General features: G+C 44.9%; 1 protein-coding gene across 2 annotated transcripts; it reads right to left on the bottom strand.

The window, feature by feature from the left end:
* NCLN (nicalin) lies at nucleotides 1-27,271 on the bottom strand. Of its 2 annotated transcripts, none has more exons than XM_040417493.1 (15): nucleotides 26,937-27,271; nucleotides 23,263-23,453; nucleotides 22,315-22,459; nucleotides 22,110-22,204; nucleotides 20,221-20,301; nucleotides 19,823-19,926; nucleotides 18,643-18,731; nucleotides 15,895-16,034; nucleotides 15,608-15,786; nucleotides 14,440-14,527; nucleotides 14,319-14,357; nucleotides 8,387-8,547; nucleotides 5,599-5,652; nucleotides 1,726-1,804; nucleotides 1-1,442 (listed from the first exon to the last, which is right to left on the bottom strand). In XM_040417493.1, exons 1-15 carry the CDS (start codon nucleotides 27,109-27,111, stop codon nucleotides 1,383-1,385), a joined length of 1,680 nt encoding a protein of 559 aa, XP_040273427.1. In that variant the 5' UTR covers nucleotides 27,112-27,271; the 3' UTR covers nucleotides 1-1,382. The 2 variants fall into 2 exon arrangements, with proteins under 2 accessions (XP_040273427.1, XP_040273426.1); XM_040417492.1 differs by having other exon boundaries at nucleotides 8,387-8,550; nucleotides 26,937-27,270.
* Between the last annotated feature and the right edge of the window lie 236 nt (nucleotides 27,272-27,507).

Raw genomic sequence — 27,507 nt, forward strand, 5'->3', positions numbered from 1 at the left:
TTTAAGGTTTTCTTTATTATTTCCACAATAATTTCATAAGATCATTTTAGACTTTGATCAAAATCTTTAATTAAATAGTTACAGAGGGTTGATTCAGTGCATGAATGAAAATAAACCAAAAAGAAAAAAGGCAAAATGGTGGGATAATTCCCGGTGTCATAAATATTAAAAAAATCTTTAACCCTCACAGTTAAATCCTGAGTACTAACAAAGAGAAGAGTTTTTTCTCGAAGGCAGAAGGGAACATCTGCATTCTTTGATTACCACATTTAAAGTGTAAACTGTCATTTTAGTTTTTAATAGTGTAGGGACAGTAATTTGAACCATTTTTGTAATGTACTTTATTAGAGAAATTAGTGAAGAGTCTCAACAATACTAACCGAATGTTGCTAAGGAGAGCCAGTCTTCAGCATATACTGTACACTGAAGATGTCTATGTGTAGCATACAGACCGCCTCTTCTCCAGCCTCTGCTTCCCTACATATCTCCTATGATATCTCTGATCTGTCCCTGCCTATGTGACTTGCTCCCAGCACTAATCACTGGCAGCTCTGCTCAGTTCTACCTTCCCTGTGCTTCTCTGTAAGTAAGCACTGGGAAGTGAGGGATCAGGGCTGCAGTAATTAAGGCTGACAGTAAGTATACAACATAGTACAAATACTGCCAGTGCTGATCGCTGCAGCACCGCTCCCCATCTTCTAGCACTAACCAGAAAAGAGGGAGAGGAGTGGTGTTGCAGCCATCAGCGCTGGCAGTAAGTGTACTACAGTATGCTCCTGTATACTTATTGTCAGTGTTGACTGCGGCAGACATTCTTTTCCCTGCACTAACAGAAAAGCATAGGGGACACAGAAATGAGCAGAGTTGCCTGTGATCAGTGCTGGCAGCAAGTCAGATAGGCAGGGACAGGTCAGGAATATTGCAGGGGAGGGGGGGGGGGGGGGGGGAAGAAGGAAGAGAAAACTGCCTCTGTATGCTCCACATAGTAGTTTTCAGGAGCAAAGTAGAAAGCTGAATATGGACTCTTCTTAGCAATGCTCAGTTAGTGTGTTGTTAAGGAGACACTTTACACCATGTTCTCTAATGATAAAAGGAAAAAAAAAAAAAACACAAAAAAATAAAAAACACGCATTTCCCTAATAAAGAATATTACAAAAATGATTGAAATTACTGCCCTTACACAATATTTAAAAACATGAAATGACTATTCTGCTCAAAACTTTTTAGTAAAGGAAAGCTTCACATTGAGATCCATGCAAAGGAGTAAAAGGTCTGAATTTCAGCCTTCAGTGCCTAGAATGATAAAAAAAAGATTTTAGGGAAGCAGAACCTCCAGAGGTATCTGGATCCCAAGTGGTGAGACTTGGCTAAGGAACGTGTCTTCACAACTGTTTTGGTTTCAAAGCCACTCTCTGGACTAATTTATAAAGCAATCCGAAGTTCTGTGAAAAGACCAAATTACAATTACACAAAATGTATCAGACATGATAAAGCTAAATATCACAATGACTTAGAAGAGGAGTTGGAGTAGGCATTAATGAGAAGGTAAAAATTTAATATGTACAAGAAAGAAACTGCAGCTGCCCATATTAGCCAATCACAATCCAGGTTTCATTTTTCCAATGCAGGCTAAATACAAGTGCTTTGATTGGTGCTGTGGGTAACAGCTATTTTTGGACTTCAAATCGTTAATAAAAAAAAATTAAAAAGAAGTTCCCCATGTACCTGAACAGCAAGATATGCTAGACCAAGGTAGGCTGCAATGCACATCGCCAACAAGAGATCAAATATTGCTGGTTTCACGCTGAAAACAATAAACCATAAAATAATTTAACAATAGTCAAATTAGCAAAACACACATGTAGTCCACTATATAAAGGGAACCTGTCACATTGGACATGGTGTCCGATCTGAATGTAGCATATTATAGAGCAGGAGGAGATGAGCAGATTGAAATATAGTTTTATGGGAAAAGATTCAGTAAAACTTGTATTTTATGAATTTTAATTCCTGCTCATTATTAAAGCGGTTGTAATTAACCACCTCAGCCCCCAGTGCTTAAACACCCTGAAAGACCAGGCCACTTTTTACACTTCTGACCTACCCTACTTTCACCGTTTATTGCTCGGTCATGCAACTTACCACCCAAATGAATTTTACCTCCTTTTCTTCTCACTAATAGAGCTTTCATTTGGTGGTATTTCATTGCTGCTGACATTTTTACTTTTTTTGTTATTAATCGAAATTTAACGATTTTTTTGCAAAAAAATGACATTTTTCACTTTCAGTTGTAAAATTTGGCAAAAAAAACGAGATCCATATATAAATTTTGCTCTAAATTTATTGTTCTACATGTCTTTGATAAAAAAAAAATGTTTGGGTAAAAAAAAAATGGTTTGGGTAAAAGTTATAGCGTTTACAAACTATGGTACAAAAATGTGAATTTCCGCTTTTTGCAGCAGCTCTGACTTTCTGAGCACCTGTCATGTTTCCTGAGGTTCTACAATGCCCAGACAGTACAAACACCCCACAAATGACCCCATTTCGGAAAGTACACACCCTAAGGTATTCGCTGATGGGCATAGTGAGTTCCTAGAACTTTTTATTTTTTGTCACAAGTTAGCGGAAAATGATGATTTTTTATTTTATTTTATTTTTTCTTACAAAGTCTCATTCCACTAACTTGTGACAAAAAATAAAAAAAACTTCTATGAACTCACTATGCCCATCACAAAATACCTTGGGGTCTCTTCTTTCCAAAATGGGGTCACTTGTGGGGTGGTTATACTGCCCTGGCATTCTAGGGGCCCAAATGTGTGGTAAGGAGTTTGAAATCAAATTCTGTAAAAAATGACCTGTGAAATCCGAAAGGTGCTCTTTGGAATATGGGCCCCTTTGCCCACCTAGGCTGCAAAAAAGTGTCACACATCTGGTATCTCCGTACTCAGGAGAAGGTGGGGAATGTGTTTTGGGGTGTCATTTTATATATACCCATGCTGGGTGAGAGAAATATCTTGGTCAAATGCCAACTTTGTATAAAAAAATGGGAAAAGTTGTCTTTTGCCAAGATATTTCTCTCACCCAGCATGGGTATATGTAAAATGACACCTCAAAACACATTCCCCAACTTCTCCTGAGTACGGAGATACCAGATGTGTGACACTTTTTTGCAGCCTAGGTGGGCAAAGGGGCCCATATTCCAAAGAGCACCTTTCAGATTTCACAGGTCATTTTTTACAGAATTTGATTTCAAACTTCTTACCACACATTTGGGCCCCTAGAATGCCAGGGCAGTATAACTACCCCACAAGTGACCCCATTTTGGAAAGAAGAGACCCCAAGGTATTCGCTGATGGGCATAGTGAGTTCATGGAAGTTTTTATTTTTTGTCACAAGTTAGTGGAAAATGCTGATTTTTTTTTTTTTTTTTTCCCCCATACAATCAGCATTTTCCACTAACTTGTGACAAAAAATAAAAAATTCTAGGAACTCGCCATGCCCCTCACGGAATACCTTGGGGTGTCTTCTTTCCAAAATGGGGTCACTTGTGGGGTAGTTATACTGCCCTGGCATTTTCCAGGGGCCCTAATGTGTGGTAAGTAGGTAAATGACCTGTGAAATCCTAAAGGTGCTCTTTGGAATATGGGCCCCTTTGCCCACCTAGGCTGCAAAAAAGTGTCACACATGTGGTATCGCCGTATTCAGGAGAAGTTGGGGAATGTGTTTTGGGGTGTCATTTTACATATACCCTTGCTGGGTGAGAGAAATATCTTGACAAAAGACAACTTTTCCCATTTTTTTATACAAAGTTGGCATTTGACCAAGATATTTCTCTCACCCAGCATGGGTATATGTAAAATGACACCCCAAAACACATTCCCCCAACTTCTCCTGAGTACGGCGATACCAGATGTGTGACACTTTTTTGCAGCCTAGATGCGCAAAGGTGCCCAAATTCCTTTTAGGAGGGCATTTTTAGACATTTGGATACCAGACTTCTTCTCACGCTTTGGGGCCCCTAGAATGCCAGGGCAGTATAAATACCCCACGTGACCCCATTTTGGAAAGAAGACACCCCAAGGTATTCAATGAGGGGCATGGCGAGTTCATAGAAATTTTTTTTTTTTGGCACAAGTTAGCGGAAATTGATATTTTTTATTTTTTTCTCACAAAGTCTCCCGTTCCGCTAACTTGGGACAAAAATTTCAATCTTTCATGGACTCAATATGCCCCTCACGGAATACCTGGGGGTGTCTTCTTTCCGAAATGGGGTCACATGTGGGGTATTTATACTGCCCTGGCATTCTAGGGGCCCTAAAGCGTGAGAAGAAGTCTGGAATATAAATGTCTAAAAAATTTTACGCATTTGGATTCCGTGAGGGGTATGGTGAGTTCATGTGAGATTTTATTTTTTGACACAAGTTAGTGGAATATGAGACTTTGTAAGAAAAAAAAAAAATAATTCCGCTAACTTGGGCCAAAAAAATGTCTGAATGGAGCCTTACAGAGGGGTGATCAATGACAGGGGGGTGATCAATGACAGGGGGGGTGATCAGAGAGTCTATATGGGGTGATCACCACAGTCATTGATCACGCCCGTGTAAGGCTTCATTCAGACGTCCGGATGCGTTTTGCGGATCCGATCCATCTATCAGTGGATCCGTAAAAATCATGCGGACGTCTGAATGGAGCTTTACAGGGGGGTAATCAATGACAGGGGGGTAATCAATGACAGGGGGGTGATCAGGGAGTCTATATGGGGTGATCAGGGGCTAATAAGGGGTTAATAAGTGACGGGGGGGGGGGGGGGGGTGTAGTGTAGTGTAGTGGTGCTTGGTGCTACTTTACTGAGCTACCTGTGTCCTCTGGTGGTCGATCCAAACAAAGGGGACCACCAGAGGACCAGGTAGCAGATATATTAGACGCTGTTATCAAAACAGCGTCTAATATACCTGTTAGGGGTTAAAAAAAACACATCTCCAGCCTGCCAGCGAACGATCGCCGCTGGCAGGCTGGAGATCAACTCTCTTACCTTCCGTTCCTGTGAGCGCGCGCGCCTGTGTGCGCGCATTCACAGGAAATCTCGCGTCTCGCGAGATGACGCGTATATGCGTCCAGGCGGAATGAATCAACCACCTCCAGGACGCGTCTGTGCGTACAGCGGTCCGGAGGTGGTTAAGTGACATTTATTATTATGTAGAGAAAGTTAATACAAGGCCCTTCCTAACGTATTGCGATTGTCCATATTGCCTCCTTTGCTGGCTATATTCATTTTTCCATCACATTATACACTGCTCGTTTCCATGGTTACGACCACCCTGCAATCCATCAGCGGTGGTCGTGCTTGCACACTATAAGAAAAAGTGCCAGCCTCTCTGGTGAGCGGCGCACACAGGCTGATGCTTTTCCCTATAGTAGCAATATGGACAATCACAATACATTAGTAACTGCCTTGTATTAGCATTCTCTACATGATAAATGACACTTGCTGAAGTGACAACCCCTTTTAACACCGGTTCATTCCATACTGTATGCTCACATTTTATTTTTGACACAGAAGTTACCGGAAACTGCAGTTTATTAGGGAAGTCTACTCACCGGTATGCATTCATTGTTTGTTTCAGCTGATCATAAAACACATATTCAGGGTCTCTGTGGGGAAAAAAAATGGCCTTTGAGAAATGAAGACAAGATTATAATAGGACATTGAAACCACATGCAAATCCATACAAGGATTCATAAATCATGGAAAGGGTTATTGCCATCAAAGGTTACAACATATAGCTTAACATTCTGAATCTAACCTATGGGATCTGACCTAAGGAACCCCTGCCAATCCAGAGGATGAGGGGAAGGTGTCCTTTTGGCTTGTCTCAAGTATAGCGCTGCTTCTGGTCACCCAATGTGATGTGGCAATGGAGCTGTATTACAGTTCCCTGCAAACTGGGTGGCAGGAAAGAAGGACTCATTGTAAAGGTAGTGAAACGCACACTAAATAGAAATAGGCAAATAGTTGAACAAAATCATCTAGTGAATGATTTTTCACTAATGCAGCCATACATGTTTTAGTCCATATTGGTAGCTTAAAAGGGAACCTGTCACGTTGAACATGGTGTCTGAGCTGCAGGCAGCATGTTATAGAGCAGGAGGAGCTGAGCAGGCTGATATATAGTTTGAGGAAAGATTCAGGGTCACTTTTCATTTGTACATTTATATTCCTGCTCATTCTGATGTTTGAAGTCAAGGAGACGTCCTAGCAGGGACTGACAACTATCTCTGTATGCAGATGTCAATCACTGATGGGACCGCCCCTGTTAATTCAAAGCCCATAATGAGCAGGAATTTAAATGTATAAATTACCGGTACAATACAAGAAGTTATACTAAATCTTTTCCCACAAAACTATATATCAATCTGCTCAGCTCATCCTGTTCTTTAAAGGGGTTGTCCAAGTTATTTTTTATTGATGGATAGGTCATCAATATCGGATCTGCGGGGGTCTAACACCTGGCACCCCACGATCAGCTTGTTGAAGAGAAGGGGCGTGCCATGCCAACGCAGCCTTCCCTTCATTGTTTGAATGATTGCCGTTGCAACAGCAGTGGTGAGCCGGTGTAATTACATGTAAGCCAGGATGGCTTGTATAGGAAGGAGCTGTTCCATAGAAGTGAATGGGTCGACTTTTACCTACCCCTGCTGTTGCGACAGCGAGTTGCTAAACAATGAAGGGAAGGCTGCAGTCACATGGTGCGCACCTTCTCTCGGACCAGCTGATCGGTGTGGGTGCTGGTTGATCCGATATTGATGACCTGTCTTATCAGGCTCCACTCCTGTTCCCACTCATCTTCACTAAAGGGAAAGAACAGTTCCTTCCTGATAATTTGCCTGCTTGTCTGTGAAGGTAAGAGCTGCATTCACATGTAGAGATCACCTCTAGGGTTGAAGGAAGTGCGCATTCGATGATAGATCCAAAGTCGCTTCGTTCAAATGCTGTACGGAGACCTGTCTCTGTACAGCATTTAAATGTATGGGCTGCGCAGAGGTAACTTATTATAAGGGGTTTTCTCATTTCAAACAATGGGGGCATATCGCTAGGATATGCCCCCATAGTCTTATAGCTGCAGGCCCTACCGCTGGGACCCGCACCTATATTGAGAACGGAGCCCCGAAAGTGCAGGATAGCGCACTGCACATGCGCAGCCGCCCTCCATTCATTTCTATGGGGCCGCCGAAAATAGCCGAGCGCTGGCTCGGCTATTGCCATCTGCCCCATAGAAATTAATAGGAGCATGGGAGGCGCATGCTCGGCACGCTCCCATTCACTTCTATGGGAGAGGCGGGCATTAGTTCTTGGTGGTAGACGGACCCTGGGAAATCTGGGGTCCTCCAGCCACAGCGCTCCCCGCTCTGTTCTAGATATAGGTGCGGGTTCCGGCAGTGGAACACGCACCTATCAGACAATGGGGGCATATCCTAGCAATATGCCCCCCCATTGTCTAACATGGGAATACCCCTTTAAGTCCGAAGTCTCATGAAACTTTGGTGAAGAACACTGGACCAGTCAGTACCAAAGAAGACTTTGGATAGCTGTTTTCAAGTTGTACAATCAAAGTCCGAAGTTCTTTAATGAAGTCTCTCGAGACTTCGGGGTTAACACCTCCGCACAGCCCATACAGCCATACATTTGAATGCTGTACGGAGACAGGTCTCCGTACAGCATTCAAACGAAGTTTTGAACTAAGTGACTTCGGATCAATGATCCGAAGTGTGCTTTGCTCAACCCTAATCACCTCCACTGTATGGGCTACTGCCATCACTCGTAATCATATGGATTAATTTTTTTCTGGGCAATAGACTGCAGTTTACACAGCACAATCTGCTGTCCAGCAATGATTTATAGGGGCTGTCCGGGCTTTTTCTATTGATAACCTATCCTCAGGATAGGTTATCAATATCAGACTGGCCGGGGTCTGACATCTTTGGCATCCCAGCCGATCAGCTGGATGAGTAGACAGTGCGGACGTGCTGTCTCCCTTCTCTCTTCCTGCCCACTGCTGCTGTGTATGGTCTTTGCCATAGACAACAGCAGCTGACAGGAAGAGAGAAAAGAGACAGCACGTGCCTACTGCGCGCGCCGTCTCCTCATACAGCTGATTGGCATGGGGTGCAAACAAAATTTATGTTTGGTTAGCCAATAAAGGAATCACTGTTATAATACTTTTATTTTTGTTTGTTAAAAGTATTTAACATCATGGAGTGAAATATTAATTAACTTAAAATGAACGGCACTTAACTACAAACAAGATCAAGAGTTTGGTAAACTATATATGCCTTTGGTATCTTAAAATTTTCATACTACCCATTACTCCTGTATCCCCTTATTTACCTTTTATCGGCCTTGACGTGATAAAGCTTGACGTCTTTCAGGTACCGGCTCATGTAATATTCCAGAGTGTTGAGAACACTGCTATCTTTATCTACCAGCTGTGCTGCACGAGGCTGGCTGGTCAGCCACTGCATCACTGCTTCTAGCTGCTCCTTCTGGACCTGCTGCAGACAGAAAAAAAAATTAGATTACACTTACCGGTAATCTGTTTTCTTTGAGCCTATGACAGCACCCATGGAGAGAGCCCCTTCTACTCAGGACAAGAAACAGGAACCAGAAACCGCTTTAAAAGCGGGACCCCCCATCTCCACCTCCAGTCCTTTTCCGAGAACTAAGACATATAAAGATATACACATGATTTTTATTTTTTTTGGGAAGGGAATTAGCCGGGTGCTGTCATAGGCTCAAAGAAAACCAATTACCGGTAACTTGGTAAGTGTAATCAAATTTTTCCCCCTCGCCTATGACAGCACCCATGGAGATATAAGCGAGATCTAGGGTGGGACAACGGCCTGAAGTACTTTACGGCCAAATATCAGGCCTTCATTAGAAGGCAGCTGAAGTTTATAATGTTTGAAAAAAGTATGCGGGGAACTCCATGTGGCAGCCCTGCAAATCTGCTCTATAGAAGCGGAAGCGCTCTCTGCCCAAGCAGTAGAGACTGATCTAGTAGAGTGAGCCCCGAACCCCGATGGTGGAACAGCTCCCTTGGAAGAGTATGCTAAGTAAATAGCCTGCCTGATCCATCTAGCGATAGTCTGGGAAGATGCAGCAGAGCCTCTCTTACTTCCCTGAAAGCGAAGCAACAAACGGGAGGAAGACCTCCATGGCTGCGTGACCTGCAGATATTGAATTTAACATCTCCTCACGTCTAAACAATGAAACTGATTCCTTCTAATTTTTTGGAGAAGCGCAGAAGGAGGGAAGAACTATCGTATCTCTTGGGTACAGTGAAAAGAAGAAGACACTTTTGGCAAAAAGGAAGGATCAGGAGATATAACCACCCGATCCTCCAAGATCCTTAAGTAAGGCTGGTCAATGGAAAGAGACATCTCACTAACCCTTCTAGCAGAGGTAATAGCTAGGACAGCAGCCAGCAACCTTCGGCACTCCAGATGTGTTGAAACTACGACTCCCAGCATGCTCCATTCACTTTTATGGGAGTCCTGAAAATAGCTAAGCAAGTGTGCATGCTGGGAGTCGTAGTTTCACCACAGCTGGAGTGCCGAAGGTTGCGGATCCCTGAGCTAGGAGAAAGGCCAGCTTTAGGGAGATCATCTTAGTGGAAATGCTGGTTATGGGCTTAAAAGGATCCGACGTCAGGGCTGAAAGAAATAAGTTTAGATCCCAAGGAGGGACCCTATTTTTGCAAACTAGGGATAATTTTGAAACTGCAGTGATGAATCTTTTTACCCAGGGATGACCCGCTAATTTAAACTCAAATAGGGCACTTAAGGCTAAGATCTGTACCTTTAAAGTGCTAGGTCTAGAGTTTTTTCCTCCAACCTTCCTGTAAAAAATATAAGACTAGGAATATCTGGAGCTTCCAGAACATCCACTGGTTTATTGACAAATCTGCAGAAAGCCCTCCAAATCCTCAAATAAATGTCAGAAGTGACCTTCTTACGACTAGCCAACAAAGTGCTGATTACCTCAGAGAGACCCCTTCTTTTTAAAATTTTCCTCTCAAAATCCGGGCAGTCAGATGAAGACTCTCCACTTCTGGGTGAAGGATTGGTCCCTGAGCTAGAAGACCCCGGAAAACTGTAAGAACCCAGGGGGTGGCGAATGACATTCTGCGGAGCTCTGAAAACCACACCCTCCTTGGCCAAAAGGGGGCTATCACTATAACTGTAGCACAATCTTCCCTGATCTTTTTGAGTACTCTTGGCAACAGTTTCAGAGGGGGAAAGGCATAAAGAAGACCGCCTTCTCCAGGACTGAGCCAACGCTTCTACAGCCTTCGGTTGATCCCTTGGTGACAGAAAAGAACCCCTCCATCTTTCTGTTTGACCTGGTGGCAAAGAGGTCTATTTCAGGGATACCCCATAAGGCCGAGATTTTGTTGAAAACCCCCTGATCTAGGGACCACTCGCTCTGGAATAGATGACGGCTGAGGAAATCTGCTTCTATGTTGTCTACCCCTTTTAGATGCACTGCAGAAAGAGAAAATCCTCTGCTAGCCTGAAAATCTGGTGGCTTAGGGTCATCAGACTTTGAGCTCTGGTACCACCCTGCTTGTTGATATGGGCAACTGCTGTCATATTGTCTGAGTAGATCCTGACATTTCTGCCCCTGATTAACGGAAGACTAATCTGATAGCATTCAGTTCTCTGAAATTTTGAGACTGGGTACGGGAACCAAAGTCCCAGGTTCCCTGCAGTAGTAGAGACTCTACATGGGCTCCCCAACAGAAGGGACGGTCATCCGTGGCCACAGAGAGAACTGCATCTCTGTGCCAGGGAACACCCTTTTGTAGATTGTGAAGATTCATCCACCACTCCAGAGAAAGCAATGTCTGGGATGATAGCTGAAACTCCCGATACAGAGACAGAGTACGCATGTCCCAAACCTCCAGAATCTGAAGCTGAAGGGGCCTTGAGTGGTACTAGGCCCATTCCACTCCCGGAATCGCGGCAGTCATCAGCCCCTCCTCTAAGGTTCATTTGCATATGTATCAAATAGTTTTTTTTACACAATAAAAGCACAGAGAGCTATGGGGATTGGGTATTGCGGATGTGCTAGCTGCCATCTAGCAACCCATGTCCTCAGCTCTATACACAAAATCCAGGTGACAGGTTCCCTTTAAGCCCTCTTTTATAATAGCATTTATCCATGGGCTGTTGGAGATTTTTTGCCACTGAAAAGTGAGACAGACGACTACCCACTGGAGGCCTGGCGTCTTTAGGCCTCTGCCCTGGAAAAAAACCCTTTGACTTTTTTGCCGCTCCTGTATATTGTCTAGATCGTTCTCTTCCCCTGAAAACTTCCCTGTTAAACTTGGGGAGGAAAGATTTTTTAGGTGGCTGACTGATGGAAGGAACACCCCTCTTTTTATCAGAGGCCTTCTCAAGAAGATCGTCGAGGACCGGGCCAAATAAGAATTCCCCTTGACACGGAATGCCACAAAGCTTAGCCTTAGGGTCCATTCACACGTCCGTAAGTGTTTTGCGGATCCGCAAAACACGGACACCGGCAATGTGCATTTCTGCAATTTGCGGACCGCACATCGCCGGCACTATAATAGAAAATGCCTAATCTGGTCTGTAATTGCGGACAAGAATAGGACATGTTCTATTTTTTTTGCGGAAATGGAAGCACGGATCCTCAAATGCGGACAGCACATTCCGGCCCCATTGAAAATGAATGGGTCTGCAGCCGTTCCGCAAAATTGCGGAACGGATGCAGACGTGTGAATGGAGCCTTAGAGCTAGAGTCTCCGCTCCAGCTTTTCAACCAGATCGCTCTACGGGCAGAATTGGATAAAGCGGAAGCCCTGGCCGATAATCTTAGAGAGTCGGCCAAAGCATCCGCCATAAAATCTAGGGCATTATAAAAAGAGGATAACAACTGCTCCCTAGGGGTCCCCCCTTTAATGTGATCTTCCAACTCCTTTAACCATGCCTTAAAGGGATCTAGCTACCGAAGTAGCGGCAATAGCCAGTTTAAAGGCCGCTGCCGAGGCTTCCCAATTATTCTTTAAATAGAGGTCTGCTCTTCTATCCATTGGGTCCTTTAGAGAACCCATATCCTCAAAATGGAAGCTCAGTTTTTTTTTCTTTAGCTGCTTTGGCCACAGGGGCATCTAGCTTAGGGGCTCTATCCCAAGAGGCAGTCATCTCCTCCTCAAAGGGGTATTTACGTTTCACAGAGGAGGGAATAAAAAACTTCCTATCTGACTTTTTCCATTCTTTAGCAATAACAGCCTGAATATTTCTTTTTATTTTAGGGCCCAGACCCTCAGAGTCCTGAACAGACTGCGTCAGCTTTTGGTCATCTAATCCCATAGTAGCTTACACAACCTTTACTAGAGAATTAATGTTCTCTATGAAAAAGCGGCTTCCTCATGAGAGGAGTCATTTGATGAAAAGCATTCTCCCTCTTCCTCTAATCCAGAAAGTTTATCACTGTCGCTGGAGGGGGGATTTGATGCAGCTGCAGAGGTACTAGGGCGGCTTTTTAGCAGACCGCTAGCCGACTCCTTAACCTCCTCCCGGATCATCTGCTTGATGCTGCCCATCAGAGATGGAGCTTCCTCCTCCATTAACTTGCTCACACAAGCCAGGCAAAGGGGCTTCGCCCAGGCAGAGTGTAGTTTCTTTTTACATATAGCACACCCCTTGTCCTTAGATCTGGAGACCTTCCTAGACTCCTTAGACACCGGCGTATCATTGGCGATTTCAGTGGCTTCTGCGCGCTGAGCTTTTCTCACCAGGCTTTTCTCACCCCACTTTCAGCTTACAGGGATAGCTTCCCTCCACTGTCGCACCAGAAGTAAGTCACCGTTCAGGCCGCGGCGTCCCGGTACAGCCGGACATGCGACAGAAGTCGCCAGCGTCAGGGAGTTAAAAAACCCCCCCTGGGCTGCGAAGGAGCGGAGCGGGGATTAGGGAGAAAGAGGCCCAGACTTAGCAGCGGCTCCTAAAGAAGACTTACGCCGCATGGGTAAGCGCTCCTTCACACTTTTACAGTCGGGGCGCCCGCAGCTCCATCTATTAACGGTTTCCGACTCCCTCCTGTCCTCTTAGGACAGGAAACAGAACTGGAGGTGGAGAGGACGGTCCGTCTTTTAAAGCGGTTTCTGTCTTGAGGTGTAGGACGCGGTCTCTCCATGGGTGCTGTCATAGGCGAGGGGGGAAAAAAAACTGAACATTCTAGATAAAGACAACAAACCAATGGTATAGATCAGGGCTGGCCAACCTGTGGCTCTCCAGCTGTTGTAAAACTACAATTCCCACCATGCCCTGCTGTAGGCTGATAGTTGTAGGCTCTATGGGCATGCTGGGAGTTGTAGTTTTGCAACAGCTGGAGAGCCGCAGGTTGGCCTGCCCTGGTATAGATAATGATCATTGTATCCTTCTCATAGTATTAATTACAGCATTAAGCACAAATTAGTTAGGCCCCTTGCAGATGAGCGTTCCTCCCGCAGCGAGTCCGCAATGCAGCTCCCGGCCTGACCTCCCAGCGCTGCCGGGGGTCACATAGCATTATATTGATTTATGATGCTATGTAACCCTTACAATTCTGGAATGTATTGGATAACACTGGCAGCATTATGCCAGTGTTATCAAATACATTCCAGAACTGTAAGGGTTACATAGCATCATAAATCAATATAATGCTATGTGAATCCAGTCAGTGCTGGGAGGTCAGGCCGGGTGCTGCGATGCGGACTCACTGTGGGAGGAACACTCGTCTGCAAGGGCCTTAGTTTAGTTAGTTTTTCAGACTATAGGACTCCAAAAAGTGGCAGTGCATCTTCTAGTCCGAATGCTAAACACCGCTTTTTATTATGGCAGCGGTCATCAGCATGCGGGAGGTATGAAAAGGTAAGGGCAGCACACCGCTGGCTGTACTCACCCTCCCTGGCCAAGCACAGCGTCAGGACGTAGTGCACTTTGCGACGTCAGGTCACTGTGCAGCACGGGCCGGAAGAAACGGTGCAGTAAGTCCTGATATGCACCGCCGTCCGAGCTAAGTTTATTTTATTTATTTTTACTGTCTGATGTGAGGCTGATGGGGAGCTGATCTGAGGTTTATGGATCTTGGGGGTCTGGTATGAGGTCTGATGGAAAATATATTTTTTCTTATTTTCCTACGCCAAATCCTAGGTGCGTCTTATATTCCAAAAAAATATGGTAATTTCATTAGACACAAGTAATATAACATGTATTTCTCCCAGGCCTCTGGAGCCATTCACTCTCCTGCTTACCATCTGCTGTGTAAAGATCTGTAGATCAGACGGGGCTCCCTGTAATCAGACAAAGCTAAATGTTAGCACAGACTTGTGGACAAATAGCAGAGCTTAAAATTGGATAAGGTTATACATGTACCTTCTCTGTCAGATTATATAGGACACGCGTAAGCGCTTCAGCAAGTATACGAGTGTTACGGGCCAGCACCTCTGTGTCCACTTTCCAACTAGGGTACAAATAAAAACAACATTTACAAGCATGATTATCATGATACAAAAAATTAAAATAATAAAAACACACACCTTCATAGAAAAGCTGTAAAATTATTAATATTTTCCAGGCAGAATATTGAGCTAATTAATATATAAGAATCTTATTCACAATCCCTGAAACATTCCATTTACAAATGGAAACCATCTGCTTAATAGGAAAGCAGGAAAAAAAAAAAATATATAAAATCCTATCTGTGGAATAATGCTATAAACGTAATGCATGCACGTTTGTCCGCAGCTTGCTATGCTTTCGTTCATGGAATGAAAAAACACAAAACTGGAATACAGCCATTTATTAGGACATATTCAGACATGGCAGACGTTTTCCACCGGATCTACTGCAAGATCTTCACTTACCACTGTTGTCTGGTTTCTGATATAGAGGACCTATCTTCAGGATAGGTCATCAATATCAGATCGGCAGAGGTCTGAATACCTGCACCCCCACCGATCAGCTGTTTGAAGAGAATGATGCACTCGTTCTCTTCACTGTTTACTTGCTTGCCGTCAGCACTGCAGCGGTGGTGCACTGCAATTACAGCTTCACCATTCCATTCACTAAAATGGTACAGAGCAATTGTAGTTACGCTCCATCCCAGTGAAGTGCATGGGGCGAAGGAGCTATAATTACACCTGCTTATTGCTGCGATGCGGACAGCAGGCAGTAAACATTGAAGAGAACTCAGCGCTCTAAGGAGCACTGTGTGTTCCTCTTCCAACAGCTGATTGGTGGGGGTGCCAGGAGTCTGACCCTTGCCGAACTGATATTGATGTCCTATCCTAAGGAAAGGTCATCAATAATCGGAAACCAAACACCCCTTTAAGTATTAGGTGATGGTAAAGCTAACCTTATTTGCCTTATTTCTAGCAGTGCTGCTATTAGAAAAAGTGCATGACAACACAAGTTGTACAGTATTCTACTAGAATGATTATTATGAACAATTATTCCTGTACAGGACTGAAAAACATACAGAGAAGCTTCTCTTGAAAGATCCAGTTTGGGCTTTGGGGGGAGATTCTTCTAGTTATCTCACCTTAGATCCATAACACTGTTGCGGTGACCATTACGGTGACCATCTAAGTGAGAGAAAGTGAATGAGGGAAGCCTGCGGATAGCAAAGCGTTCATGCTCCCAAGCTAGTGTGTCTTCAGCCAGGTTTATCTTCTTATGAACCATAGAAAACGTCACTTCAGGGAACTGGGTTGAAATAATCTGGGTAAAGAAAGGTGGTTATATTTTTAAAACTTCTACTAAAAATATTTACCTATCCCCATCATGAAAACATTGTTTAATACAGTAATATCTGCTTTCTTCAATTACCATTTCCAGCTCTTTAAGGAAGGTATGCTGTAAAGTTCCTTCTTTAGGAGGCTTAGAGACATGAAGATGCAAGCTGTTTCCACTTCCTACAGAATCCAGGCACAGCACAAAAGCCACATTATCTTGAAGTAGGCTTGAATCTAAAACAAGATTGAGATGAGATTAAAATTTCTCAGGTTACCCTGGCATTTCCATAAGGGTGACTTCACAGTTCACACACGCAGATTTTTTTGCAGAAACTTTTCTGCGACTAAATCAGTTCTGCTCATCTGAATAGGGCTTGCAGTAATCCATGTGCATCCCTGCCAAAACGACCTCAATGAAATGAATGGAAGGGAGTGTAAAGGGGTTGTGTCACAAAACATGTTCTACAGTTTTCAGACCAGCACCTGTATCTGAATACTTTTGTAATAGCATGTAATTAAGCATTTACTTTTGCCAGTGAGCTATTCCATAAAGTGTATCTGTATTGGACCACCTGCTGTTTGCTCTTTTCTTTATTTTTTTTTTGTCCGTCTGACTGAGCTGGTCATACCTGCTCAGTTTAAATCACCAACCATATGTTCTGTTAGTAGCTGTGGCAGTTAGGGCTCATTCAGATGCTGTCAGCAGAAATGCGGATCCGTTTTTTTGCTGATCCATAGACTTCAACAGGGCCATGTCCTGATTTTCACTGACAAGTATAGGACATGTTTCATTTTTTATGCTGAGCCGTGCAATGGAAGAAAAGGGCCCCATAGAAATAAATGGGACAACATCTAATCCGCAAAAAAAACGGATCCGCTTTTTGGCAGACAGCATACAGCCATCTGAATGAGCCCTTACAGAGAGAGAAAGCTGAAACAGAAAGGACATGCCAGACTGAACATAATCTAGCAGAGCAATTGGAGCAATGAATGGGGAAGATCTTTGGATCCATGTGATGGTTCTAGCTTTGTTAGAGATTGTCATGTACTATATGATGTCTGATTTTCATTTTTGCATCAATCATGACATAACCCCTTTAAGTCGCAGAAATTTTTTGCAACAAAATCTGCTGCATGTGAAGACATCCATATGGTTCCTTCTTCCCTGGGTTCAAACAAAATGAAGTAGAAGCAGCTGTATTCTTGCTGAAGACACAGGTTAGAAAGAATGCAAACTATATGACTATTACAGTCCTGAGGGACCAACCACACCATGCCTCCCCCTTGTTTTCTTAGGCCCGTTTCAGACAGATGAGATTTCTGTCCAGGTGCTGTCTGAATTCAGTACGGACAGTGCCCAGACTGAACGCTTACCCATCAAGCTGAATGGGTATCTGTGATGGGGTCATTTATCAAACTGGTGTAAAGTAGAACTGGCTTAGTTGCCCATAGCAACCAGTCAGATTTCACCTTTCAATTTTGACAGCTCCTTTGCAAAATGAAAGGTGGAATCTGATTGGTTGCTATGGGCAACTAAGCCAGTTCTACTTTACACCAGTTTGATAAATGACCCCAAAAGTGTTTTATTGATATGATATGAAAGGGTTAGACAGTTAGGAGTGAAAGGGGTTATTCGCTTTTCCTACATTGATGACCTATCCTCATGATACGTCATCAATATCAGATGGGCGGGGGCCCAACTAGAGCCCCCCCCACTGATCAGCTGTATGAAGATAATAGGACAGAGGTGACGGAGGAGTTGTAATTACACCTGTACCTTGCTGCAATGTAGACGGCAGGCAGTAAACATTAGAGAACTCAGTGCTCGCAGCAGCACTGTGTGTTCCTCTTTCAACAGTTGATCGGTGGGGGTGCCAGGAGTCGGGTCCCCTCTGATTTAATATTGATGACCTATCCTGAGAATAGGTCATTAAAATAGGAAAAGCAGAGAACCCCTTTAATGGATGTTGACTTCTGGACTACGTAAAGACTGGTTATCACTGGATGTTCTGTCTTAAAGGGGTTGTGCAGGGGTTTTAAATTGATGACCTATCCTCAGAATAGGTATATAGAAATCTGCAGCACTCTTCCAGAAGTGAAGTTTAATTAAACCAGCGACGTTTCGACCGTCTCTGGTCTTTTTTTTTTTTTTTCACTACTGGAAGAGTGCTGCGGATTTCTATATACCTATTTCACGCTGGGACCCATGGCCAGGATCCCTATCTGCGAGCACCATCACCCTTCTTAATGGCATTTCTTATTCTTATGTGGGGAGTTGTAGTGCTGCTTATCATTCTATTTCCTATCCTCAGAATAGGCCATCAATATCTCATTGGCGGGAGTCTGACACCCAGCACCCTCGCCGATCAGCTGTATGAAGAGGAGGCAAGGCTCCATGCGAGCGCTGCTTTATGTTCATTACAGTGCACGTTGTCTCGGCAGGGAGTGTAATTAGAAGTACTCGCTCCATTCACTTGAAAGGAGCGAGTATATGTAATTACACTACGCTGCAAGGGAGAGGACGGGTAGTGTATTGAAGAGGAAGAAGCGCTCACATGGAGCGCCCATCTCCTCTTCAAACAGCTGATCGTCAGAAGTGCAGAGTGTTGGACTCCCGTCAATCAGTTATTCACAATCTATGAGGTTAGGAAGTTATAAAACGCCTTTATTGCCATTACATGGTATGTCTGCATACAAAGAGAATTCTTTGTGCTAAAAAAAAAATTACATTTAACAAATGCACGGCTTTTACCTACTAGTACAGTATGGGTTTCCAGTCATCCTTCTGAAGGAGACCTTGGTGGCATTACTAATGTTGCTTCTATTCTACATGCTATGTTACCTGTGTGGTCCAGATGATCCTCTAACCATCTCTTTGTTCCCTGATAATTAAACTTCCCTCCTCCTGATGCGAAAAACAGCAGATTGTAACTGTGCATGGGAGAAATGTGAATGTAAGGACAGGTGACCGTAAGTAGCAAGCAAAATAAAATGAACAGAATATTCCAGTAACACTAATTAATACAGGGTGAAAACAGAGCACGCTAAAAGAAGTAATGGAAGAGAAAGTACAGATTAAAATGACATTATTTCTTCTTCTTAGCAACCCTTTCACAGCTCAGGTTGAATTTACTTCTGTGTTAGGGATTTCAGGGCTGATTTAATCTGAAATATGCCTAAATCAGGCCGGCCTCATTCACCATTTTTTACGCCTGTTTTATGCATAGAAAATGGTCTAAATGTAAAGACAGCTCAGAAACAGACCTACATTTAAAAACTGCCGCTGGATGCGCCAAAGTTATAGAGAGGCCTGCTACTCTTCATAACTTCAGCGGATCAACGCCAGCTATGGACTGGTCTTAATAAGTGTGCCCCTTCATTTTTACAATCCATCATAGGAACAAACAATTGCGATTCAAGCTGTGACAGATCAGTCACATGATGGACACCAACACTGTCCTACGGACACCAGTGGCTTGTAGTGGAGCCTCCTGGGTTCAGTCATGGAGTCAGTCATTTTACCTGCAGCATGCAGTGTGGGAGCTGGTACCTGCAGAGCTTCTCCCATTCACTTCAGTGTCTTCTGGTGCCCAAGCTACAGGACACTAGCTTATTTGCAGGGTGTCAGACTCCTGCTGATCCAATATTGATGGTCTATCACGAGGATAGGCCATTAATATAAAAATCCTGGAAATCCCTTTAAAGTAATTTCCCACCTTTCGGAGGCCCTGTCAGTATGCTTTCAAACTGTACATGATTTGCAGTACTGGTCTACTAAGAGACTTAATTTTACACATACATGACTTTAGCCCTAATAGGTCTGGTCTCTGCATGAAACAGTAGGAAAGAAAATGAAATGTATTAACCTGTCATATTTATGCCCCTCTAATCAAGTTTCAAAAAATCCTATTAGTCTGTGAAGCAGAGGTTAAAGCGTTGAGCCATTTCCTAGCTGTTACATACACGAGCAGGCTGTAAGGCTGGTAAAACAAGGCCAAAGTTTCAGGGTGTGGGACACTTACCTTGCATGTGTTCGCTTGTATGTGTACAGCCTAGAGAAGAGGCGTGCCAGCTCCAGAAGGATTGCCACACCACTGGCATTAGAATCTGCACCATAAGACAACCACTAGGAACAAAAAAAGGAAATTAGACTTTGAGAACGGATATGATTAACAAGTCTCCCCGTTACACTTTCAGCAAAATTATGTCACCGGCAAATACTGTGCTTTTGAAAAAATTATAGGGGAGATTCATCAAAACTGGCGCAAATGTGCACAGCAACCAATCAGATTCCACCATTAATTTTTTGGAAAATGAAAAATGGAATCTGATTGGTTGCTATGGGCAACTAAGCCAGTTTTCCTTTGCACCAGTTAAATAGGGGCCATAGTGCTGAAAAGCCATATGATGCACCACTTACCGGAGCAACTCCAAAAGCGTCATAGTGAGCAACAATTGCAATAGTGGGAAGGTCTTCTGAACCAAGGCCAGCCAAACGTCCCTGAAAAAAAAAAAATATATAAAAGTCAATGGGGTCTTTCTTGGCTCCGTTCAGTTATGTCACTAATTTGTCACGTCCATTATTTTAATTGGTCTACCTCTCTAAGGGCTCTTTCACACGAGAGCATGCAGTCCAGAAATCACGATCTGTGAGTAAGCATGATCCTCAGTTCTGGACGCAGCTCATGTTGCTGTGTACCTCTGCATGACCGCATTGCTACAGAATCATAGTGGCAGCTTTAGGTCAGTGTGACCCTGTTGAAGGTCATGCAGACACACACAGCATTATAAAATCAGTATAATGCCGTGGGCTCCTGCAATATGAGCAGTGTCCAGAACGGAGGATCACGCTCACACAGAGTACGATTTCCCTACTGCACACCCTCGTGTGAAAGAGCCCTAAAGAGCTTTGTTGTTCTGACTGCCGCAGTGATATGCCCATATACCAGACATGACCACTGTAGCCAATCACTAGGCTCAGCTGTCTCATGCTGTATACTGCCGATTGTTTGCTGGAGGCACGTGTGGCATACAGAGCTTCCTTCTCTTACTGTCTTTGCAATTTGCCTGTCCTGAGCACTGGTGCAGCACCAGATGCTACGGAGCGGCTGCTGCACATGCAGTCTACTAGGCCACAAAACCTGTGACCTTGACTAGTAATAGATGGCAGGTCCGAGGGAGCTGGCACAATGCAGGTCTGGCGAACTGGTGTGAGACCCAGCAGGAGAAACTGATTTGGGGTGCCTAGGAAGTCCAGAGCTCTTACACCGAATCCATCCAAGAACCACAAAGGTTGGGGATTCGAGTACTGAGGAGGGCTGAGTTGGTAGTGGTCCAGTGAAATGGAGGCCTACCATGGAAGACCTACACAGGGTAAGTCAGATACATACCTAATCCCAAAATACCCATCTTCATCCTTTTTGCTTTAGCAGCTTATGGAACAAGCAGTCACCCATTCAGCGATTGGCACGCAGTTGTGGCAGCTCGCTAGTGAGGGAGGGCGGAGCCCATGGCTGGCAGGCAAAAGAGAAGTTGACAGCTCTGTTCCGCTTTGTTATCTTGGAAGAGCTTACATAGTGCCAATATTACCAGCCATAATACCAGTATGTATGACATCAGGACAGCAGTGTGCTCAGTCATATGGGGCTTGTTTACAGTTCTACAGGGAAAGTCACCCAACTTTTGTAGACAGCTGAATAGCTAATCGGTGAAGTCATGCAGTGATAATTCTTACTTTCACTACATAATTGTGCAGATTTGATTTTCAGCCAGCTTTGGAAAGCTGGGTAGCATGTGCAGGTACGTTGATGATCAAACTACAGCAGTGTCAGAACCCTAGTACTGTATAGTATATCTGCACATATACAGGGGGACGTTTTGCAGGTGCTAGTGCACAGAGTTGTCCCCAGCCAAAGATGGAGGGGCTGGGAGGAAGGAGGCATTTCTGACTGCTTTCTGTAGCAGTTTAAATATGTCCATGCAGACACAGCAATAGAGAAACGGTACAGGTTATACTCCTCCCCCCCCCTAGTTTTTTTTTGTAAATAATTCTATTCTCCATAACAATTCTGGAACATATTTTCTCTAAGTCTATGTTGTGCTGTTCCATTTATTACTTCTGAATATCTGTGAACAAAGTGACAACTTGGTGTTAGCTGTAGGGGCGAGTCCCTGTACAGTATGAGACTGGCACATCCACAACTGGCAACACCTACCGTACTTTTTAATTTATTCAGAAATTTCTAGGAGGAATAACAGAGGAACACTGCAATGTAGAGCAATATGAAAAATTCTAGCCCAAACACTCACCTCCACACTGGTTACCAGCCAGTCACTGATTGCTTTACTCTGAGTGCCACTTGTCACCATCTGGAAGCCATTGGCAGTAGCAGTATGAAGGAGTACTACATGGGCATAAACAGCAAAGTCAGTAAATACCATAAAGCATGGCAAATCTTTATCCTAAACACATGTATTCACAAAAGCTAATGGTCACGTACTATTACCATCTCACCTTCGGCGGCAGAAGAGGTGCCCTGGTTAGCAGAAGCTGAAAGGGTCTGCTCATAGATAGACAGAAGCTCTGCATCCTCCACAGCAAAGTAGACAGGAACCTGAGTCTCCATTGAAAGCATCTCAGGCTCTATGTCCATGAATTGCTAGAAGCGAAACATTAAAGCCAGTTAAAAAGGTATTCAATGCTACATTTCATCTCACCACCTACAATTCAACTAAAAGCAAAGCAGCTCCTTTCTATAGGTCCTGATAGGTCACACGTAGAGGGCCCTTGGCTGCATGGTTTACAGGCACTGCAGCTTTCCTTACCAAAAACAGCTGATCCCTGGGAGGGTTACAGGGTTCCTTGGTCAGCAGCTGACTGGCATGCAGTTTTTATTTTAAAGGGTTATCTAACTGGGACCCCCCTCCCCCTTAGCTCTAGAACACAGCAATAGGTCAGAAAGACCTTAGGTAGGCAGCCGCAAAAGATAAGCAGGCAAGCAGCGCTGCAATAGTGAGTATTCCTCAGTAAGTGAGCAGTAGGTTTCCTGCACAACACCATTGTATTCTAGCATATGGGGCCTCATCTGTACGTCTACTGCAGCATTGCTGCGAAGGAAGAATAGACCCTTTTATACAGCACTGCCAAACAGGCTCTAGGTGTGAACCAGGCCTAAAAGTAATAGGGAAGCAAAACAGCACAACACCACAGAACCAAAAACAGACAGCACAGCATAGTGAATGGGATTTCTCAGACAGGTTAGTGTTCACTGAGAAACGGTCAACCCAACAGGACTTTCTTCATTCATGTTTACCATGTCACACCGGATGATACATCAGATAATGGACCATTGCTTTCCGCATGTGTCCATGTCTCCTCTCCAGATCCAATTATCTCTTGTATAGAAAAAAAATTGTAATGGGTGTCAGGTAAAAACCATGAAACTAACAAAAGAGTTCAAACCTGTACAATATCTTGTGGCAGAGCCACCATGTCAGGAGGCAGGATTATCACGACAGCACCCGCTGACTGGCGCAGCGCTTTTTGATACTGCTGAAAAGAGAAGTCCACTAAGCGCATGAGAACACATCGCCTGCTGAGGACGTCAGCCTCCACTGTACGAGCCTCTGTGTTAAGAACCGAATTCCGCGTACCTGCGTGGAACAAAGGTCACAGGTCAGAAATCCCAGAACAATCAGCCTCAGCCTCCAGTGGTATCCAGAATATATGGGCAGTGCTGCTCTATAGATGGTCGTCACATACATTAGATGAATGCTGGCTAAACCATTAAATGGTCTAATGGGCATGGGTGGGTCCCAACTCTTCCCAGATGGCAGATGCTGGGGGGAAAAAAGGGTCAAGAATGTTGGATTTCAAAGGAGATACAGTAAGCAGTCACCAGATGTGCCAGGTAGGTGCATGCTCGCCATGTTTATAGCTGTCGGCTCAACAAGCATTTGGCCTGCTATAGTCTTAGCTAAGATTTCAGTTACTGGAAATCTGCGAATGACATTGTATGGAAATGTACTTTAATATGAATGGTCATTATTTAGAATGTCGTGTTGGGGTTTTCGGTTGATGAAAATGTGTAAGTAGGGCTGAATGGGTTCTGCTGGTCAGTGTCATTTTCACATCTGCGTTTTCCTTTCCGGTTTTGAGATTCGGCCCAGGCTCCCAGAACAGCAGCACAAAGCTTCAGTTTTGTCCTCATTCATTGTCAATCGGGACAAAACTGAACAAACCGGAACGGAGTGCACCAGAATGCGTTCTGTTCCGATTTGTTGCGTTCCCAAGCAATGTTTTTCTGTGCGGCATGGGAAACTGAAGAAAACCATGTAAGGCTAGTTTCACACTAGCGTCAAGGGACTCCGGCAGGTGAACAGCCTGGAGGATCCGTCCTGCCGCTAGCGCACGCGTGCCCCCAGACTACCGCTCTGGCTTCATTGACTATAATGGGGGCGGTTCCAGCGGCAGCATGGCAGCGCACGCCAAGAGGCCGCTGGAATAAAAGTACTACATGTCGTACTTTTATTCCGGCAGCCTCTTGGCGTGCGCTGCCATCGGAACTCCGCCCGCCCCCATTATAGTCTGGGGGCACGCGTCCACTAGCGGCAGGACAGATCCGACAGGCTGTTCACCCGCCGGAACAGCCTGCTGGAGGTCCCTGCCGCTAGTGTGAAAGTAGCCTAACTCAATGGTGCTGGATGCGTTTTTTTTCAGACATGAATCTGGTGCCCATTGACTTACAATGGTTTTAGCGCCAGATCTGGTTCCTTCATTTTCAATATAAGGGTACTTTCACACTAGCGTTTTTGTTTTCTGGCATAGAGTTCTGTCACAGGGGCTTAATACAGGAAAAAAAATAAACTGATTAGTTTTATCCTAATGCATTCGGAATGGAGAGCAATCCGTTCAGGATGCATCAGTTCTGTCCCTCTTACGTTTTTTGGACGGAGAAAATACCGCAGTATGCTGCAGTTTTCTCTCCGCATAAAAATCCTGAACACTTGCCGGAATGCCGGCTCAGGTATTAATTTCCATTAAAATGCATTAATCTGCCCCAAGTGTATCCAGAAAAACGGATACGGTTTTGCGGTTTGTGCATACCGGATCGGTTTTTCCGGGTGACAACCGGGAAAGACGGATCCGGTATTGCAAGGCATTGGATCCTTCTGACAAAAGCATCCATTTGCGTCCGGATTGCCGGATCCTCTGCAGCAAGTGTGGAAGTACCCCAATACAACCAGAGCCATTCTCAATGGATGCAGCCGGTTGTATTATTATAACGTTTTGTTGTGATTTTAAGATCCCCTTCCAGATCTCAAAACTGGACAGCAAAAACGCAGATGTGAACGTAGCCTAACATGTCTCCACTACACGCCTGATGACCACGAGAATTCCCCATTTGAAAGGGGTTGTGAAGAAACTGGGCTGGCGATTGACAGAATGCCGCAGTTCAGGCTACCCCACCAGCCCCACAATGATCAGCTGTTATTGCAGAGGGAAGCAGTGTATGGCTGGAATTTATAGTGGACCTACATGTAATAACGAAAAAGCTACTAAGGTTTATATTCCATCGTCACAACCCCTACAGCTATTAGCATTTACCCGCTTATCCTCCACCATTAACATTCAGAACATTGGTGGAGGTCCCAGCAACCAGACGGCTACTGACACATGTCCTATACTAAGTCAAATGTTTATGATGCTGTAACCTGTATAAATCAGGATAGGTCATCAATATCCAAATGGATGGAGTACAAATTACGGCACCCCGTGAGAACTTAGGCCTCTTCCTAGGCCCGGTCACATGACTTAGGCGTAGCTCAGCCCCATTCAAACCACAGTTAGTCAGACCCCATCAATCTGATATTGATGATCTGTCCTGAGGCCAATTTCTAAATCCCAGATACCCCATCTAGTGTTATAACACTCTATTGGGGAGATTTATCAAACTGGTGTAAAGTAGAACTGGCTTAGTTGCCCATAGCAACCAATCAGATTCCACCTTTCATTTGTCACAGCTCCGTTTGAAAATGAAAGGTGGAATCTGATAGGTTGCTATGGGCAACTAAGCCAGTTCTACTTTACACCAGTTTGATAAATCATATGCCTCATGGTCTGAACTTCCCCTTTTCTTGAGGTAATTGGCAGGGGAGATTTCCAGTGGATGTGCCACTGAAGTACAAAAAGCACTTTAATCATTTAAAGGGGATTTCCCATCACAGACAATGGGGGCCTATCGCTGGGATATGCCCCATTGCCTGAGAGGTGGGGGTCCCAGAGGTGGGACCCGCACCTACGCCGAGAATGAAGTGTGGAGAGTGGTGGCTGGAGGACCTTGGGTTTCCCGGGGTCTGGCCAATCGCTCTCCCATACAAGTGAATGGGAGCGCACCACACTTGCACGGCCACTGCTCCCATTCATTTCTACGGGGTCGACGGAAACAGCTGAGCCAGCGCTCTGCTATTTCCGGCTGCCCCATAGAAATTAACGGAGGGCAGCTGCGCATGCCCCCTCCCCCGCTCTATTCTCGGTGTAGGTCCCAGAGGTGGGACCCACACCTATCGGACAATGGAGGCATATCCTAGTGATATGCCCCCATTGTCTGTGATGGGAATACTGCTTTAAGTCAACCATAACAGAGAGGCACAAGAAAGAAGACAGATGCCAAACACAATTCACAACATACTGTAATACCCGCATGGCATTACAATTCATACATAGTGGAGGGGTCAGCAACCCACACTCCAGCTGTTGTAAAACTACAACTCCCAGCATGCACATTTGCTCAGCTTCCATAACACTGAATGGAGCACGCTGGAGGTGCGGTTTTTGTGCACTCGTGTGCCCATCGTCCAAGCCCAGTGGCAACCTCGTTTATATGATCTGGACTGAGGTTTTGCCTTTATGAAAGGATTTTTAGCAAGGATGATCAGCTCGACAATGACACAAAATGGTGGTGGATCTGCTGATGGCTGCATGCAGGCAGAAGGCTATGCTGATAGATATTACATGGAACTACCAAGTCTTCTTTCATACAGTTCAAAATCGTCACCATTAACCCATCCAGGCGCCCAGCGTGCCCGGAGCTGTCACTCATTAACCCCTGCCTGCCGGCAGAGGCGATGACTGACCGTAGCTCTGGCCCTGGAGGTCGTACTGCTGCATGCGGTACACCGTGAACTCGTGGGCCGCCTCGGCCTGCAGAGGAGACACGAGGAGCAGCACCGCCGGGATGAACACAAAGAACGTGAGAGGAAAGGACGCCTTCAGCATATTATCAAACACCTCGCCCGCTTCTTCCAGCATCCTGCCGCTCCGTGGAGAGCTCTGCTCAGCGCTAATATGGAGGAACCTACGGGGGAACCTGACAGGGAATGGCCGGGAACTACAGCTAATGCCTACAGCTTCCTCACGAGCCTGGGACCAGCAGGCACTGCATGGACACCTATCAGCGGGGCCTACTGGGTGGCCAATCAAATACCGACAGGCGATACTAGGACACCCAAATCCGGGTCCTAACACTCAGGTCAAGAGGAAGGACGGTAGAGGGCGTGTGGGCGGAGCCACGGCTGGGGCGGGAGCAGTGTGTAGTGGATACGGATGTGGGCTGTGTATCGTGTAGTTGTGGTGGAAAGGTACTGGTAGCAATGTATGGGCTCCCCTGAGGTTTAGGTCACGTGAAGAGGTCATGTGACTGAGGCG

The sequence above is a fragment of the Bufo bufo genome, chromosome 2, assembly GCF_905171765.1.
Source record: "Bufo bufo chromosome 2, aBufBuf1.1, whole genome shotgun sequence".
In the NCBI taxonomy this organism is placed as follows: domain Eukaryota; kingdom Metazoa; phylum Chordata; class Amphibia; order Anura; family Bufonidae; genus Bufo; species Bufo bufo.

Excerpts from the sequence above, each read along its gene's own strand:
- NCLN (XM_040417492.1), bottom strand. The coding sequence starts at position 27,111 with ATGCTGGAAGAAGCGGGCGAGGTGTTTGATAATATGCTGAAGGCGTCC. Across the intron at positions 23,454-26,936 it reads CCTCCAGGGCCAGAGCTACG|GTACGCGGAATTCGGTTCTT; the intron begins GTCAGTCATCGC and ends TGTTCCACGCAG. Across the intron at positions 1,805-5,598 it reads CAAACAATGAATGCATACCG|CGTGAAACCAGCAATATTTG; the intron begins GTGAGTAGACTT and ends TATTGTTTTCAG.